The sequence below is a fragment of the Zalophus californianus genome, chromosome 7, assembly GCF_009762305.2.
Source record: "Zalophus californianus isolate mZalCal1 chromosome 7, mZalCal1.pri.v2, whole genome shotgun sequence".
NCBI classification, from domain to species: Eukaryota; Metazoa; Chordata; class Mammalia; order Carnivora; family Otariidae; genus Zalophus; species Zalophus californianus.
Window position 1 is genome coordinate 60,594,026 of NC_045601.1, and position 19,875 is coordinate 60,613,900.

General features: G+C 46.4%; 1 protein-coding gene across 1 annotated transcript; it reads right to left on the reverse strand.

Moving 5' to 3' along the window:
* Positions 1-11,479: 11,479 nt before the first annotated feature.
* On the reverse strand, positions 11,480-19,664 carry PRDM13 (PR/SET domain 13). Its single transcript, XM_027601786.1, has 4 exons — positions 19,521-19,664; positions 17,884-18,015; positions 17,473-17,593; positions 11,480-13,897 (listed from the first exon to the last, which is right to left on the reverse strand). Exons 1-4 carry the CDS (start codon positions 19,662-19,664, stop codon positions 12,153-12,155), a joined length of 2,142 nt encoding a protein of 713 aa, XP_027457587.1. The 3' UTR covers positions 11,480-12,152.
* Positions 19,665-19,875: the final 211 nt, after the last annotated feature.

Genomic DNA, 19,875 nt, shown 5'->3' on the forward strand with positions numbered 1-19,875 from the left:
TTGCTTGTTTTTTTGTTGTTGTTGTTCATTTGTTTGTTTGGGGGTTTTTGTTTTATTTTATAAAAGTTGCGGGACAGACTTTATAACTTTATTAGGTAGTTATATCCTTCATCATCAATTTTTTTAAGGCCTGACTTAAGTCGGAAGATCCAGCTAGTCAAAAGAAGAGACAGTTCTTCGCATAAACCATAAAGAAGGTAAACTGACGTCTCGGCCAGGTGTTTGGGAGCTGGCAGCACCAAGCAAAGTAGCGGAGGCTTGTGTGAAATCTTGGGACCTTCCACAACTGGCTTGACAAAGACAATGATCCAAAGTTCCTCACCCAAAGCACAGACCTGCTGGCTGGTTTCCCACTCCTCTTTGCCAGCTGGCTCCAAGGGTCTAAAAGCCTATGCCCTCAGCTCCCAGGAGCAGAGCACAGGAGAAAAGAAACAGCTCTACTTGCAGATGGAGCTGACGGTCTCTGAGCCAGCTGTCCTCCTCTAGGGCTCCATGCTGAGAGACCCAGAGGGCTGAGACTCACCGCCATGGCATCGGGGGCCTGGGATCCAGTCACTCCCAGCAGTGAACAATCCCACCAGGCTGAGCAGACTCAGCAAGCTATTTCAGTTTCGAAAGGAAAATGTAAATTGGGAAAATCTGACTCTGGACTGGGTAGTAGATATTAAGGAATTGTTAACCTTGCTTGATTATATTATGGTTCTGAAGGATAATGTTCTTCACACACACTAAATTATTAAAGGGTAATACGTCATGATAACTATAACATACTTTAAAATACCTAAGCAGTGAAAAATAACTAAATGTTAACAATTACTAAATAATGCCACAGAGTTACACTTGCTAACGTAAAATCAGACAATGTAGTGCACATGAGAATATGTTTAAGCACTGCACAAAGACTTTCTTGCTCTGCATATTACTTTCCAGTCTTTACACAAATACATATGCTTCAGTAACTGCAATCATAATGGACAACCATTTTTATTCAGGTTTTCTCACTTAATATTTTCACAAAGACTTTTTCACTGTTTTATCTTAGTAATTATTTTTAACATTGCTTCATAATATACCATAATATTGATGTTCCCTAAATAACCATGCCTCAATTGTGAGTGCTTAGGTTGCTGTCTTTTAATTTTCCTTTCTTTCTTTGCTGTAAGACTTAATGCTGCAGTGAAAACCCATGTGCATATAGCTTTATGCTTTTGTTAAATTGTTTCTCTAGAATAAATCCTCAGAAATGTGAGTTCTGAGCATGAATTTAATATATAGCCCTGGCAAATTTTTTCCACATTGCTGGACAAATGGCTTTAGTGATATCAGCAAACTGTACTTGTACCAATTTTGGAATATTACTGGCATTATCTTGAATTTTTATCTAATTTTCATATTTAAGGACATTTTAATGTGCTTATCTTTCATTTCTATGAGAAAGAACGTGTTTGCACACCTTTGTTTACCAGTCACTTGGTTAATTCTTATTGTCTGCCATTTAGTTACTGGAATCATGAAGCCTCCTCATAAATTTTAATGAGCTATTTATTTTTTTAATTTTATTTATTTTTTTAAGTAATCTCTACACCCAATGTGGGGCTCAAACTCACAACCATAAGATCAAGAGTCTCATGCTCTACTGACCGAGCCATCCAGGTGCCATATGAGCTATTTATATATTGCTATTACTTTCTGTTATTGGCAAAGTTAGTATTTTCCTTACGCTATAATTATCTTTAGTTTTATTTATGTGAGGCGTTAACATAAGCTTTTGTTATTAATATATTTAAACATATCAGACTTTTTCTTTTTTAGGTTCTATTTCTCAACAAAACAGAACACCTCTAAGATCATCCTGACCTGAAATGAAGTGCATTTGCCAATAGCCCATGGACACGGTAGGATACTCCTGAACACTTTGTAATGGTCTTGTCATTAATACACTTGACTCTTTATTCTTGCTCACATTCCCCCACTCAGTCACAAAATCCTATGGATGTTACCTCATATTTAACTCTATTCTCTCCTATCCATCCCTACGACCACTGTCCCTTGCCATCTGTCATCTGAAATGCTAAATACCACTGCCTCCTAACTGGCCTCCCTCCCTCCAAAACAGTCCTCTTACCATACAAACTGCCTGTCAGTACCAGCTTAACCCTTCCAGGGGCCCTCCCTTTATGGGCCCTGCACAACCCTCCAGTCTCTCAAAAACAATTAGCCAACACACTTTGAATGTTTACCCTGTGCTATGCCCTTTGCAAACATAACTTCAATTAACCCTCACAAAAACCCTTTAAATATAATGCCCTTGTTGTTCCCATTTTACAGATGAGTACCTTGATGTATATAGAGGTTAAGTAATTCAGCCAAGTTTCCATGGCTAAGAGGATGCAGAGCCAGGATGCAAACTTGGCTCTGCCTAATTCCCAAGCCCATATACTCTCTTAACCACTGCACCACACTTCCTCACAGATGGATCCTCAACTCTCAGCAGTACTGCCTGCCTGCCACTCTGCCGACCAGCCACACTGCACTGCCTAGAATTTCTCTCACTCTGCTGCTGCTCTACTTCTGCCTGCTGCTTCTCTACTCAGTTTCGTCATTCATACTCTTCTGTCTCCTGGAAATGTCCTTCCATCTCTCTTTACCCTTGACCTAGATGATTCCTATCCATCTTTTAAGACAGTGCAGCTATCACCTCCCTATTTAACTCCTTTAAGTCTTTCCCTATTTAACTTCTTCCCTACTCTCCCTCTCCTCTCTCTGATTCACGAAGTGCCTTTCCTCTGTGCTTCTCTCCATCATCATACCCAGCACATTATGCTCTCAGTTTCCCTTTCTGTGTTTGCCTCTCTCACTGGACCATGAGCAGCTTGAGACTATCGTGATCATTTTATTTTTTTTATTTTTTTAAAGATTTAATTTATTTATTTGACAGAGAGAGACAGAGAGAGAGCACAAGTAGGCAGAGAGGCAGGCAGAGGGAGAGGGAGAAGCAGGCTTTCCACTGAGCAGGGAGCCGGATGTGGGGCTCAATCCCAGGACCCTGGGATCATGACCTGAACCGAAGGCAGCCGCTTAACCCACTGAGCTACCCAGGCACCCCTATCGTGATCATTTTAAAGGGGACTGAAAGATGAATAAAGCTTAGAAAGCAAAGCTACACATCAATCATCAAGTCTAATGTGTAAGCAAATAGCCAGGCTGGGGACCCACAGCTAGCAGTGGAAGGCAAAGCTGAGAAGTTGATGTTTTTTCTCTTGATCTTGAGCTCTATCAGATCAGCTGTGCCCTTATCTAAGTGTAGGGTGCCAGATTCAAGTTTTATTGCAGAGCACTTAAGCCGTCAGTGATGAGCATCTCACCTTACCTCTGAGACCATTTCCAAGGACAGAAGATCATGGAAATGCTTCTAAATAAAAGCCTAGAGATGGTTAGATCATGAGATACACTAATAATGATAAAATGTCAGAAACATGTGCAACCCCATGTAATGAATTCAACAACTATCCTAAGGTCATGGAGGTCTTCCTGCAAAATACATGTCATTCTGTTTACATCAAACACAGAAAACTCATTTACAAGTGAATGTCATTTTCATCTTTGTTCCATGGCCAAGTGCATCTCATTTGCATTCGTTTGTTTCCCTACTGGAGTGCTTGCCACTATTCTACAGCTGCTGTGGATTATGCTCTGTATACCATAGGCCCATACTCCAGTCATCCAGTTACAGGTCTGAATTATAATCCCAAAGATGGTTTTACATAAAGTACTTTTAAATAATACACATCACAGGGAAATCAAAATTTGATGGTAATGTTCACAGGAGAGAACTTAAAAAGTTCAAATGCATGTGTATACAAACACACATTTTCCATGTTGACCTAACATTAGGATTTCCACGTTGTCTGACCTGGAGAAGTACAGTTCTATAGCTCAGATCTCCCAAGGATTCTCTGCCAAATTCCCAAGAGAACAAAAGAACGGATAGAGACCCCCAGCGTTTTGTCTCCCTATTGCAGAATATGGTCAAGAGCTAAGGGTGACTGAGGCTTGCAATCACAAAAAGAATTAGTTGAGCAGTCAGCCAATCAGCCATTTCCTAGAGGTTGGTCTGGTTCTGACACGATGCTGGTCAGCTCAGAGTCTTCACTAACCACTTCCCCACATGCACCCCACCTACAAAATACCTGCACCTCACCTACAAAATCACTTAGCACAAGCTTTTCATTGAAGCATTCTTTATAGAAAATAACCCAACAGAAGAATTGGTTAAATAACCTATGTTTGTCTACATGATAGAATATTATGCAGCTGTAAAAGAAAAAAAGAATGAGGAAGCTCTTTTGGGGCTGCTCTGCAAAGGCCTTCAGAGTATATGATTTTTTAAAAAAATTTTTTAAGATTTTATTTATTTATTTGACAGAGAGAGAGAGAGACAGTGAGAGAGGGAACACAAGAAGGGGGAGAGGGAGAAGCAGGCTCCCCGCTGAGCAGAGAGCCTGATGCACAGCTTGATCCCAGGACCCTGAGATCATGACCTGAGCCAAAGGCAGACACCCAACTGACTGAGCCACCCAGGCATCCCTATGATTTAAAAAAAATTAAAACACAAGATACGGGAAAAAAATCTTCAGCTTAAGCATATCCATTCTTGCGTGTTTATACTTAACAAAAAGAAACTAAAATAACTGGTTACAAAGTACAGATCCAGATTTTGTAGGTTCTGAAACTCCTAGAATTTGGGGAAATCACTTTAAGAAAAAGAAGAAAAAAATTAGGTGCAGGCCCTGGAAGGAACTCATGACAGTGAGCTTCGCAATTAATCTACCCCCAGCAATTATCTCTGGGTGGACAAGAGTGTACGGAAATGAGAAATTAAGACTCCTAAATATAAACTTATTTATACAGTTATTATCTTTGAACATATGAACATATTACCTTTTTTAAAAAAACAAAATTAACTTATTAAAAAAATGCCTATCTCCAGGCCTCAGCTGTTGAAGCTCTCACTCCCTCTCTACCTCCTTCATTCTATCCCAACCTTCCTGTTCTAGGTTGATTTCATTCCTGCTACCTTGTAACTACTGGGATTCTGCCTCAGCCTGGCTCTTTCCATAAGATAATGTGCCTGGCATTCTATTTTGATTTGGGTCCTGTATTTCTCTCTTTCTGATCACCCTCAGGTCCACCATCAGCAGAGCAGCTTCAGGCCAACCCAGCCCCACCCCTGCACCTTGCCTGGCCCAGACTCCCAGGAAGCCAGCCTGCTACATGAGAAAGGAGTTTGAAAACTGACAACTATACCACTGGTGATCAATCCCCAAGGGGTGCTAGAAGCCTGGGAAACTTTTTAGGTCCTAACTGGGGAATAGTGGGCCCAGTAAGTCCTGAAGTTCTCAACAGAATCCAACTACCATACCTTTCTTCCTAGGGTCAGGAGGAACACAGGTGGACCACTCTAGACTAACCCCTATACACACATCTTTGTGTTTAATAAAACCAAGTCAAGCTACACTGAACTGAACCCAGCCTTACAGGAATTTACCAGAATTCAAATAATTTCAAGTACATACAAGCCGGGGTGCCTAGGTGGCTCAGTCGTTAAGCGTCTGCCTTCGGCTCAGGTCATGGTCCCAGGGTCCTGGGATCGAGCCCCACATCGGGCTCCCTGCTCAGCCGGGAACCTGCTTCTCCCTCTCCCACTCCCCCTGCTTGTGTTCCCTCCCTAGCTGTGTCTCTCTCTGTCAAATAAATAAATAAAAATCTTTTTAAAAAGTTCACACAAGCCAAAGATGGTCTCTAATTTAACTCTGGTTCCAGCTGGAAAAGTCTGAGAACCCATCAATCTTTCAGCTCACCTCACCTTTGTCCTGTGAAACATTCACTAGATCCAGTTACTGAATTTCTGGACACCTCCTATGTCAGTCAGATGACAGTGCTTTAAAGAGGACATACAGCATGTTGAGAATGAGGCTATGAAGTCAACAGGTCTAGGGATGAATCCTGGGAATATTTCTAGCTAGCTGTGCAACACAAACCTCATTTCCCTTATCTGGAAAATAGGTTATTATAAAAATTAAATGAGATAATGAAAGTTTAATGAAATGCTGTCCAGGAAACTTCAAGGCAAAGCTATTTTTTCCTCACTTTGTGAGGAAAATATTGGCCAATATGAATATCATGAAGTCCCAAACTACCAATTCAAGCCAAAAATACATAAATTGATTTGGGAAACAAGTATGGGGCACAATATATGTACAAACACATATAAATGGCCAAAGCGGTATCTGAGACCACATTTCAGCAATTTGGCTTTAAATAATTCAGAAAACCTATCCTATAAATCCCCTAATGTGCGTTTTTTCCCCTATGTCTTCTTGGCTGCTAAGGCATTTCTTTCTCCAGCTTGCTGAAAATCACAAACAAGCTTAAAAAATGTGCCATCCTACATTGACTCATTTCTTATTGGATTGACTTTCAGCATACCTGAAAGCATTTTGTTGCTCACAGATGTGTTCTGCTATGGTCCAATGCACTCAAGTGAGCTTAAACCTGACCTGGTCATGTCTCTATTTACCTTAAGGTGGTAATTCAGGAATCAACTGCTCAGTGTTGCGCGTATAGAATCTTATCTTTCTGCCGGTTGTCACGGATCTACAAAAAAAAAAAAAAAATTAAAAAACTATCTTCGCCCTTCACTGTGTTCTTATGTAAAGTCATCTGCTATTGCATTTCTCTTCACTATATTTCCTGTCACATAAGACATTTCCACTAAGGCTTTCTACACAAATTGCTGGAATTGAGTGTCTCCCATTCAAATAGAACTTGTCGTGGAACGTCGGATGTTAAATCATTCTCTACTTAACTCACAGGAACATTATGATATTGCCAACGTTAAGAATAGGAAATGTGTATTTGTAGCCATTTCCTACAATACCAAAGTATGCAGGGGCGCCTGGGTGGCTCAGTCGGTTAAGCGTCTGCCTTCTGCTCAGGTTATTGTCCCAGGGTCCTGGGATGAGCCCCGCATCGGGCTCCCTGCTCCGCGAGAAGCCTGCTTCTCCCTCTCCCACTCCCCCCTGCTTGTGTTTCCTCTCTAGCTGTGTCTCTCTCTGTCAAATAAATAAAAAAAATCTAAAAAAAATTTTTAAACAAATATCAAAGTATGCAAATACATATGTGGATAGAAAAAAATATATGAGTATCATATTTGGATATCCAATATATTTCATTTTCAATAAAGTTTCCTCACTCTACAGGAAAATGTTCCTCAATCTGTTTAATTCTAATTGCAAAAATCTGTCTTTTATGCTATCACGTTCATCTTTTTAATAAATTGTGCTTCAGTTATCTACTTACATGAAATGCTAAAATTTAAACAATGAAAACATATTGCACTTGAAATAAAATCAGTGTCCTTAAAGGATTTACACGCATAGATATAGTCCACCCAACCTCTGTCCCTTTAAGGGCCCTGGGACGGTTCTCAAGCCAAAGGCTTTAACAAGTTGTCGTACAACTGGTTACACCTAATTTGAATTAAACTACAGTCCCAGATGACAGCAGCGCTCCTTTCATCTTTTGTAGGAAGGTCACCCAGCCCAGAGCGAGCGCCACGCTCCTTCTGGAACTAAACACGTTGGCCCCGCCGTCTGTTGAGTCCTCCCCTTCACAACTCACACCTGGGTGGCCAAGGGTCAAGTCTGATCTCCCGACGGCGCCAGCGCCTATGCCCCCTTCCCTTTGGGGAGGCAGCAGATGGCGAGGGCGCCGCAGCGCTGGTGCCGCAGCTCCCCGCCACAGCAGGGCAGGAGCACTTAAACAAGGACTAGTTAGGCGCCAGGAACTCCCTCGGCCTTCCACTGGGCGCTGCAAGGGGGAAGGGGGAGGCGGGTACCGCTTTCCTTGCCCCTCCGGGGCTCCCAGACACTACAGCTAAACGTAGCGAGACTCCCACACCTCTGCCCCAACCCAGAACCCGAAACCCCCTGTTCCCAGGGAGAGCGAAGCCGTGAGCTGCAAGAGCCGCACACTCACTACCCGACGCTGCGGCACCCACTCAGGCCGCCACACCGCCAGTGGGCCAGGGCCTCCTGGGAGGCAAACCTTCGCGCGAGGCCAGCCTGCCACCAATAGCATCCCTGGCTCCAAGGAATGAGCCAATGGGAGCGTCCAGGCTAAAGGAGAGCAACCAATCACTGCCCTCACGTCTCTGGCTGCCCAGCACCGATACGACCACACGCTCCTTCCGCTCCCCTGACGTGCAGTTCTAACCTGGACCCCGCCGCCACTCACCTCCTTCCCTCAGAGTCTAGACAGGGAATGAACTTTCCCCATAGTAGAATGTTGAGGAATTGCAGCTCTTTCTGTGTGTTCCGCTCTCTGCTCGACCCAGGAGGAGAGACGTACTCGCGCTCACCTCCTCCGCAGGCTTCTGCTTAAACTCACCGCACGGACGTGCTTTTCAAAAATTAGTGAAAACAGACGAAACGCATTCTTCCTGTTCACTTAACCGCTATGAGGCGCTTGCACAGGTTGATGTCTGAGCTTAAAAGGAAAGATGACTTGATAAGGGGTCTGACGAAGTTTCTCTTTGGCAAAAGCGTGAAAGGCCTTTATTTACTGAAGTTGGGGCTAATTTGTCCGGGGCTAGAAGTGAGCCAAGGAGAGAACGAAATGCTAATGTTTGTAAAAGGGCGTCAACCCTTATCTCGTTGGTTGATGTCTTCAAAATGAAACCACAGAATTACTAAGGTTATTTTAATATTGTCTGAGAGCCTACAAAGCATCAGGCTTTATTCTAAGCAGTTTACCTGCATTAACTCATTCAATCCTCACAACCTCCCTGTTGCTTATTTCAACCTGTTTAACAGATGAGGAAATTGAGGCAGTAGAGAGACTGGCCCAAAATACCAAGTAAGTAAGTGGTAGAGGCAAGCCTAGAACACGTGTCTGATTTATTTAGGTTAGCAAAACATTTTAATGTCCAAATTAACTAAGGCCCAAACAACCTAGATACTTTTACTTCTAAAATACATAAATCCTGCTATCATGTTTTTAATCTCTTGGTACAAAATATTTAGTTAAAATCTTAGAAACTTCCAGTGGCTTTAGCATAACCCTCAAAGTTAGTTCATCTTTTTAATAAATTGTGCTTGATCCTTGAGAAGGATCAAGGATTGGAGTCTGGGAATGGGAGACAAAGGGACTGGAGACGAAAAGAAGTCATCTGAGAAACACTAATTCAACTGAGCCATTTAAATAAGTAGTATTAATGTTACTGATTGTACATCACTGATTTGACTTCACCATTAAAATAATCACATTCATTATATATGATAGTGTGCACATCCATGAACAAATATACAGGTTATTCGAGGCAACCTATAGAGAATTACAAATGGTCTGCTATTAAGAACCTTTTAAATCTATATTCAACTTTCATTTTTTATACTGAAATTTATTTTAATAACCTAGTCAATATCAATTTACAAAGGGGAAAAGAAGGCTAGGGGGGGTTTGTTTTATTAAATCTTTATCAATTTTAAATATATTTCCTTTGACCAAACTTTTTATTTCTTTAAAACAATAAAAGTTGTAAGACTTAGTAGTGAGCTAGGTAATGAAAGAAGGAAACTTTTACAGTGGATAAAACTTTTCACGTTTTAAATCTAGGCAGACTTTCTCACTTTCCCTGAGGACTTACACAGTCTGATTGCAGGAAAGTTTTCCAATATTTATAAGGTTGGATTTTGTTTCAAGCAATAATTGCTTCGAAGGGCAGGACTATGATACTATATAGGCAATGAGATGTAAGTCCTGGGTGCCTTAGAGCAAGCTGAACAGGAAGATGCTTGAGTTCACTTCCAGTTCTGTGTATCAGGGCATCACAGAAACTAGTGGGCCAAGCCCATGGTCATCTTCTGCAGGGAGGAAAGAATTGCAAATAGCACAAGGATTTGGTATAGAGTAGGCCCTCAATAAATGGTAGTTTCATTGTCACCCATATATACATGTTAATACACACACACACACACACACACACACACACACACACACATATTTGGGCTTTCTTTCACAAAGCAAAACATTTTCTGGTCAGCTGATGCTAAAAACCTAAAATTGCCTCCATAAATTTTCTCATGGGAAAAAGTCTTTTTGATGATCATCCCCTATAGAAGTCAGGTGTCCTCTCCCTCCCTCCACCCATGCCTCTTGCTGTGATGTGTTAGAAAAAGTCCCCGCAGCCACCCAGTGACTGAGGCCATGTTCCCAACTGGGAGACAGCAGGGTGGAGACTGTTGCAGTACTCAGGACTCAGAAAATAAAAGTCATTTTTAACTGAGTTAAATCATCAGGATCATATCCAGACCCTTTGGTGGCCTACAAGAATCTTCCCACCAAAAGGGCTATTCATAGAGTTTACAAAAATATATGTATGGATAGAAAAAAAATTGGAATAGAAAAAAAAAAGAATCTTCCCACCAACCTCTGGGACAAGCACTACAGACCTGGGCTCTTAGGGTACCTGACCTTAGTGGAGGGGATAGCTAATCCTCTACTTCTAGGTAACTTCAGTGAAATCCTCCCCCAAATATGGGGTTGGGGGGTGGCATAGGAAGGGGAGAGGGTGCTTTCCAATTTTAGCCCACAGAAATATATCCTTTATGAGTCTTCCATTAGCTAGCATTAATTTTTTATACCCATAAACAAAGTCATTGTTTATAACTTTGTCCTTCTCATTATGGGCCTCCCAGTGACCTTGAAGTGTATATTTTCTTATCCGTCAAATCGGACACTTAAAAAAGCACAAGATCATTGGAAAGAGTGCATGCAGAAAAGAAAGCTTCACAGACCAGTAGACCAGTACCTCCTTTAGCATTTGTTGAATGAATACTAAAGTGTATGAATCATAAAAAGCACTGCACAAGTTTCCCTTGTTTGCTTCCCAAGGAAAATCCTCCTGTCAAAACGGTATATAACAAGAAATAGTGATTCTACAGTTCTATAATTCTTGTTAATGAGGAATATGCATTTTTTTCTTGAAGGTCATTAATTCTTTCCTAAACATGAAAACTCTTAGCATAATTAACAATGGTTTCAGAAGACAATTGCTTTGCCTGCTATCTGGGAGCCCGTGAATTGCACATATTGAAAATGGTATATTTCCCTATTAAAACACTAAACATTTATTTTATGAATAATCAAAGTCTTCAAGTGTCCTAGGATTCATTTTATTATGGAGTCTCCTCATAAATTGTTTTCAAATTAAACTCTTTCTTTAAAGGATCCACTGAAATCGCTAAGTGAAGAAACTCATTTTTATTTTTATTTTTATTTTTATTAAAGATTGCACAAACTGGAACCAAGACCAAAATACTGAATCAACTGTACATCATTCATTGTAAAACAACATACATCACATTTGTGCTCTACCAAATAAGACATTTTCCTTAAAATTATATACTGCGTGCTTTTAGATTCATGCTTTAGATATTTTACATTTGTCATTACTCTCATAAATAATTGCAACTTGACCAATTTGTACACCTGCTACCACTATATAGCCAATGCGGGAAGGCGTAGTCTTTGACCCAAGAACAGATGAAATGGAAACAAATGTATGGATGTCACATCTACCGAACTGTGACTACTGTTTTGCCTATTTCGTGAAATGCTAATGTAAAACACACACACACACACACACACAAAAAATCGTTTCAAAAGGCACAATTTCCTCCACAGAAAAGAACAATTTAAAAATACATGGCAGTTAAAATCGGCGCCCTCAAGGGCGCTGTGAAGTTCACATTAATGCAATCTTAAACCTTGAGAGTGGACCTCCTGGGCGTTTCGTGGGAGGGCCTACCCGCGGAGTCCAAGGGTCTAGGACGCGCCGGGACCGGCCACCCTCGGGCTGCGCAGAAGGCCAGGTTTCTTTGAGCCACTTCTAAACCTTTGCTCCGAGTTTAAGCAGCGGACCCGGGACCTCTCACTCTTCCAAATCTGGCGCCCGACCAAAATAAAAACGGTTTTGTCAACCGGATCCTTCTCATCTCGGGGAGCTTCTCTTCTCCCAAAACAGAAGCACCCCCACCTTCTTATCTCTGTCCACGCCCCACAAGCCCACCCTCTCCCCGGACGACTCGTTACGAGTCGCACTCGCCGCCGCCTCCAGCCTCAGGGTCGCTCTGGTCGTCCGTGAAGCAGACGTCCACATCGCTGTCGTTGTCGCTCTTGGGCTCCCCAGGTTCCGGGGGGTAGTCAGGCTCTGCGCCTGGACCCTCGCCCGCCTTGGCGAGCAGGTTTTGTCCAGGGTGGCGGGACTTGACGTGGCGTTCCAGGTCCCGGCGGCGCACCAGCACCTTGCCGCAGAACTCGCAGCGGTAGGGGGTGTTGCCCTCAGCGTGCAGCCGGATGTGCTTGTTCAGATTGCTGGGGTCGCCGAAAGGCCGCAGGCACACTTTGCACTTGAGCGGCTTGTAGCCCGTGTGCGTCCGCATGTGAATCTTGAGCCCGTACTTGCGCGAGTACAGCTTGCCGCAGTAGAGACACAGGTGGCCGGTCTTGGGCTTGCCGCCGCCGCCACCTCCGCTGCCGCCACCCCCAGGGCCACCCGCTGCCACGACGGCCGGTGGCAGCGTCCCCGCGTCCAGGCGGCCGCGGCTTTTCCCTGCCGCCATCTCCGACAGCTGCTGCGTGTGCATAGCGATCTCTCGGTCGATGCTAGCCAACGAGCCCAGCTCTGCAGGGCTTAGAGCGGCCGCTGCCGCCGCCGCCGCAGGCCCGCTGAAGTATGAGATGGACTCTGGATACTTGAGCAGCCCGCCGAAGTGCAGTTTGAGCGGGTAATAAGCGGCGGCGGCCGGTGAGCCGTAGAGTAGCTCCCCGTTGTAGACGGTAAAAGCCGGCATGACGGTAGGCAGGTGGCTGCATTCGCCACCGGGGTAGGCTTTGAGCCCGCCCGCGTCGAGGGCCGGCAGCGCGCAGCGCTCGACGGGCAGCCCGGTCGCAGAGGGCAGCTGGGCGAAACGCGCTCCCGGCAGCGCAGCCGCGGCGGGGTGGGCGCGCTCCACATGCTTGAAGGCTGACGCCTCTTCCGGGGGCCCAGGGAGCAGAGGGAAACCGCGCAGGCCCCCCGAGCAGGGTAGGCCAGGCGGAGGAGGTGGCGGCGGCTCCCCCGCGAGCAGGCACTTAGAGTGGTGATGGTGGTGGTGCGCGTGGTGGTGATGGTGGTGGCCCGTGCTGCCCGCCGCGGGGTTCTCCCCGCTTCCCGGGCGGCCGCCCGCCCGGCCCCCGCCCAGCAGCCTGCCTAAGGCCAGGCCGGACCCGGGTTTGCCGCCGCCCTCCTCCCGGTAGGGGTCGCCGTGTGCGGCCGCGGCCGCCCTGGCCAAGCCGGCAGGCTTGAAAGCCGAGCGCACTCCGGGGTAGAAGGCCAGGCCGCCGCCCCCCGCTGGGGAGCCGCCCACGATGCCGAGGAAGTGGCCGTGTCCCCGGGCGGCCCCGCTCATGTCTAGGGCGCGGTCCGGCTGCTCCTTGCCCTTCTTGGACTGCCCCCACTTGGCCGGGGGCGGCGAAGCGGCGGAGGGCGCAGAGGAGGCCTCGCGCTTAATGCTCTCCCGCGCTCCGCAGGCCTGGAGGGGCGGCGGGGCCTGCGGGTGGGACCGCAGAGTGCCAGCGGGGGCGGCCGCGGCAAAGTCAGGCGCCGGGGGTTTCGGAGAGAAGTGAAGGCCATCCGCGGCCGGGGCAGCGCCTTGGCGAGCCCCGTGCTCGTGGTGCAGATAGGCTCGGCCCCCGCCGCTGCTGAGCACGCAGTGGAAACGTAGGTGGGCCTTAAGGCTGTTGGGGTATCTAAACGTCCTCCAGCAGTACCAGCAAATGTAGCGCTCCTCCCCTGGGCGACAAAAAGTAGGAAAGCGACCCCGTGAGAGGCGAAAAAGCAAGAGAGAAAGAAAGCGCACCCAAGGCAAAGCCCAGATTTTGATCAGCGGTATGAGGAGGAACAGGAGTATTCTTGGGTCCAGCGAATAAGTGAGTTAGTTCGGTAGCCCCACCGCAGCAAGGACCCTGAGAAGCCCCAAATGGCCAACTTTGTCACCATATCCATCCATTGGGATTACTCAGAGGCCAAAGGGGTGACCTGTGCCTTTCCAACGAAGACTTCCTCCGGGCAATCCGAGCAAATCTTCGTTGGGAGGGCAGCGCTTGGGCAGACTGGCCGGGGAAGAGACCAGAACAGAGAGCAGCTGTTGCTTTAAATCAAGTGTTGAGGCTGTGCTGTGCCCGGGCCCATCTGTTGGCGTTTGCAGAATAGGTGGCGTATGTCAAGGAGTTTGGATAAACTGAACAAAGACCAATCTAATGGTCGTGAGCGCCTCATTACCAGGCGAGACAATATCTTATATGTATGGGCCATATGTAATCATTCCTTTTCACAGAACAATGCCTTTTATGTCCACTACCCACCCTTCCCACCCCCTCCCAGCCTTAAACATTTTGCCTGAGGTTTTCCTGGAGCGTGACCAACTGAAGGACCACATAGGGACTATGATCTGCTATTCTTCAAAATTATTTGTATCTTTATTTCCTCTTTAACCCCATTTAATTTGGTGAGAGAAAAGAAAAAGCCCTATGTCCTGATATTCTAAAAACTGAAGGATGATGTTGCATTATCTTGTCAGTTGTTCTACCTGGAGTAATTAATTAACTCCTAGATAGCTCCACGAATCCAGGCTTAATATAATAAAGTCCTTGGGAAAGATAGTTTATTTTTTATGAAATACATGAATATATAGAGATATATGGAGGTACTCAGCTTTTAATAAGTGTACAGTTCTCTACCAGGAACTGTATACATGTTTTTGGTGTCAAGTCTTTTTTCGTATTTAATATTATTGACATTAGTTTTTTTTTTTTAATTTTGCCAGGGTCTGGGAACACAATCAAGAGACACATGTATGAAACAGATCTTGATCACATGGCGGAAGTTAATTTTCACTTTAAAAGGTCTTGTTATATCTGGACACAGAACAGTGATCTTGCAGTGGGTTTCTTTTTTAATGTTACGGTTGATTGATAATACTGAAGGATGTCTGTGAGAAAGAAGTTAGTTAAGTACTCCAAATAGGTCTGTCTTATTAAATTTAGTGGAAAAGTTAAATTCCCTCCCCCCTTGTACACAAGCAGCTCAAACTTCTGAAACATCACTACAAAAACAACTGAAAGAAATTCCAGATCTTCTTCCCTTCATGTATTTTACTTTTGGCTTTGCATAAAGCAAGTAGTCCCCCTAGATAACTAAGACGGAAGTTCAAGTAAGGATCTGTTTATTTCAGCTGAAGCCAAGGTAGAGCGGAAAGCAAAAGGGGGGTGGGAAAGAGGATTTGCCTCTGAGAACCTATGCTAATTGTTTATGGAAGACTTAGATAAAATCATTTCATTATTTATGTTACCTTGTAAAAAAAAAAGAGAGAGATTTCCTGGGTTCTCTTAGTGGGTATATTGATTTAATATCTTAAATAACCTCCCTTCTCCGAACCTTCCTCTCATCACCCCCTTTTTAAAGGAGTTTTCAGAGGCTGCCCCAGAATGACTCTAGTCAATTGCAAAGCCAAGTAAGCTTTATCCCTAAAACAAAAGGTCCGTACTTTCCTTAAGCTTATCATGGAATCTAAATCCACTGGAGTTAGTCAATATTGGAAGAATAGCGGCCATCCCTACTTATTTCTTTCTCTTTTCAAGAGTTAAGCAAATGTGTTCTCTGTTTCAATATGCTCCTTTTTCAGTTTATCCTAACCAACTGACATGTTCTCTGGACTCTGAAATCCTTCACTTCATAAGTGACTTTGCCTCTTCTCCTTGGTGCAACCCTGAGGTTGCCAAGATTTCAAGCATATCAAAGGTGGGGAAGTCAGGGTTCAAAATAGCCCCGTACATTCCCAAAAGGAAAATGGTGTCTATTCCGACATCTGTTTATAAGCTCAGTTGGCTGAAATGAAAACACAAGGACCACCACTCAAACAAGTTGCTTTTGTACTATTTGAGAGTGCCTAAGGAGGGGTGTTCTGTGTAGAAATGTCTGGCCCCTAAAGGTCAGCAGCTGTTAGAATTGTCCTGTAGTGGCGGATTTGAGAGTTCTCCACTACGGGGCTTTTATCATGTTTCTCTTTTACTGGAAGAAGTTGACAAGAGAATTTAATATAGTGTGATACAAGGAACAAACTACTTTAGGATAATGTTTTATGAATACTGTACATACAAATCTACCCACAAGATAGTGATACTTTGAAGTGAAGTGATTCATCGTTCTGAATAAACTTCATTCTGTCTTATTCATGAAGTGTTTCTTAAAGCTCACATTTGTATTAATTTATTTAACCCTATTTCTAAAAGGATGAGACTTGAGCAGGCAATTCAGAAGGAGAGCATATTAAAATATTTCACAGCATTCGTTGTGTTCACTTTAACATTAACTGTGTCTTTAGAAGAAATTGCAAACTAAAACAATTGTCAAGGAAAAAGTTTTTGGAAGCTTTGTGAATTAAAAGGGAGGTCTCAAGATCTTAACTATTTTAGCACCTCCCAGCTTTCTTTCACAGAAAATGTTCTTCAGTGTTCTAGGGAAGGTTTGAAAATATTCTTCTCTTTAGTTACTGCCCCTTAATTTGCATAAATCCACTCTTGGCTTTGGAAGGGATCAAATACATCTGAGAAGAAACTGGGATACATCCCAGATTCAATTTAAGTAGGGAGGGGGAAATGAATAAATACCATTTAAACGGAAGGGCCTCAGTACCTGCCAACTGACCAGCTGTAAGTACCGTAATGCTTCTACAATGCGGTAGAAACACATTACTCTCCTTCAAACCAGTGAAGAGAAGCCCCTCCACCTTCTGAAACATTCTAGGTTTGAGTTTTGTTTTTTGGAGCTCATGATATGATTAATAATATGTTAAGGCTTCTTTATTGATTCTTAATTGAGTAAATAATTGTCTCTGGGTATGTAATAGGAAAAGATGACCCCCATGAAGTTCATAAAGAATTTTGGGGGGGCGCCTGCGTGGCTCAGTAGGTTAAGCCCTGGTCTCCTGGTTTCGGCTCAGGTCAAGATCTCAAGGTGGTGAGATGGAGCCCCATGTGGGGCTCCACGCTCAGCGGGGAGTCTGGTTGAGATGCTCTCTCCTCTCCCTCTGCCCCTCCCCCCACTTTCTCTCTCTCTCAATAAATAGATCTTTAAAAAAAAAAAAATGTTTTTTCCCCTGCCATCACAAGGCAGGTTATTGTCGCTGTTATCCTTTACTGTTGATTTTAAGGAGGTAGTGGTGACATCGCCTCTGTGCCTACACAGACAGGGAGGCTGAATTCAGTTTTACACAGCTCGAGGGAAAGGCCCTGTCGCGTCCCAGGGCGGGAGACGGGCTGGACGTTCACCCACCCGCGCCGGCCCGGAGGCCCCGCCGGACCCGGTACCTTTTTCGTCGTGCGTCGGAGTTGCGATCGTGGGGATGTCGAACCACTGAGCTAAGGAGTTGGAATACCACACCGTCAGCTCCTCCCCTGGCTGGACGTCTCGCAGCGCTCGGTAGAAAATCTGGGACACAAGGAGCAGAACAGCTCGCTGTCATTTCCTGGGTAATCGGTCTAGCCACAACCAAAAGGAAAGGTTGGAATGCGCGTTCTGACGCTGTGTGACCCTGGAAAATCTACTGGATCTCTCTGAACCTCATTTTCCTCATTCTTCAAATGGGGAAAATAATAGTATCTGCTTTACAGGGACGTTTAAATGAGACCTCCAGCAAAAGCGCTTGGCTCTTGATATTGGCGGCCACCTCAGTAACGGTTAGGTAGGTAGAATTGGCAGTGGGGGGAAGCCCACGGTACCTGTCCTCCGGGTAAGTCTGCAATAGCTTCGAGAGTCTGTTCCTGGGGGTTCCTGGCTGCCCGGATTAACCCTATCCATTCCAGAGGAGAGCCCCCCGACTCGTCCACCAGCTCCCCTCTCACCATGCGCACCTGCAACACAAGCAGTGGTCGTTCTTCCCCGCGCCACGGCCAGGCCCACAACCCAGAGGAAAAGTTTATCCAACACCCCACCCGACTCAGGAAAATGGTTGTGTTCCCTTTGGCCAGACAGCTGTGGGCTGCTGGGAGGAAGGTAATTCCTAGGACCCTTGCTTGAGGGAGGGAGAAGAGGCTGGCTAGTATAACAGTTCCCCCTCTCGCCCTACCTTGGCAATACCAAGGGCGAGAGCATCCTCCATGAGCGATTGGGGGCATCTTGTACCTAGACGTTCCCCATCCCCACCCCCACCCTAGTTCTCGCTCCTGCGGTCCTGAGAGCAGCCGGAATACTAGGCGAGAGACGTTTCGAAGTCAGCCCCAAAACCCAGAGTTTCCTCCACCTCCCTCTCGTGCCTCGCGAAACTCGCTGCACAGCACCGAGGTGCGGAGGTGCGGACAAGCCCCGCAGTGACAAGTGTGTGCACAAAGCGGCCGCAGGACCGCCGGCCATTTAAAAATAAATAAAGCACGTTTTAAAGAAGAAGGCTCTAGACCGCGGGATGGGGGGGGGCGGGGAGGATGATTACGTGAGGAGCCAGATGCGGGTCCCACTGGCTGGGCGCCCGAGCAATTTCTTACAAGAAAGCTCTCGGCAGCAACTAGGCAAAGCTCAGGTCCTCCCTCCGCCGCCCCCACCGGACTCCTGCCTTCTTTTCCCGGTCGCTGTGGTTCGACCTTTGCCGGCTGAGAAGCCTCAGAGCGGGCGGGGGCCTTTAAAACCCCGCTGCGATCAGGGGTCTGTCCGCTGTTCCGGGAGTCAGAGCTTGCGGGCTGGCCCCGACGCCTCCCAGTTGCGACCCTGGACTCTCAGAGCCCGGCTGCAGGCGTGCGGACCCGGTGCCCCACGCGGGTGGGCGCTCCTCGCCCTCGAAGCCCCAGTCGGAGCCACCACCTGTCTCACCCTCTCTCCATTTACCCCAACCCTCCAGCAGACATCCGCGGGGGGCGGGGGGAACCGAAGAGGGGGGTATCTAGGAACTGAGGGTTTCCCAAGGATTGTTTTTTTCCCAACACATGAAATTCAATTAAGGTAAATGTAAGCTTTAAATTAGCGCGTTACAGGGAAGAAGGTAAGAAAAGTCTTCAACGCCCTGCGTGTTGTGTAACAGAGAAAAGGCACGTTGGCAGAGAGGCCGGGGCCCGCCACGCCTCTGCGAACGAAACCCTTAGCTCCGGGGAAACCGCGGGTTCTCAGTGGTCCCGGCGCGTTAAGAGTCCCATGCACCCCACCCGGGGGCTGTCCCCTCTGAGCCGCGTCCTTTCCCCTCAGCTCGGCCCCCGTCCAGCTCTCACTTAATGCGACTTGTGGGGAGTTACCGGAGTACCCCCCGGCCACCTGGCAGAATTGGCAGGTAACGACTCAATCACCCCTTTCCTCCACTTGCCCTATCTACCCCTGCCAGGGCCAGGGCAAAGGGAGGCGAGAGGCTGGAGGCGGAGGTCGGAATTGCTAATACCTTTTTCTTGGGCCCGGGTTCCCTGCGGTCTGACAGGTACTTGCCCAGCTTGAAGGTTCCGGGCACCGGCCCGAGGCGCAGGCCGGCCGGGATGCAGCAGTCGGCACTCACGCTGGTGGCCGGAGCGCGAGCTGCTGTGTGCATTGCTGCCGCCGCCGCCAGGCAGGCGCTCGGGTGCGCCGGGTCCTCCGCAGGGCGCGAGTGACAGAGCCCGAGCCGCGCGCCAGCCAGGGAGCCGCACCCCGACGTGCGTCCTCCGCCCGCGGAGTGACGCGGACGGGCATGCACTGCGCCTTTTCAATCGGGGCGGGCGCCTTTTGGCACCGCGAGCGCAAGGGCGCGGAGTTTGGTGAGA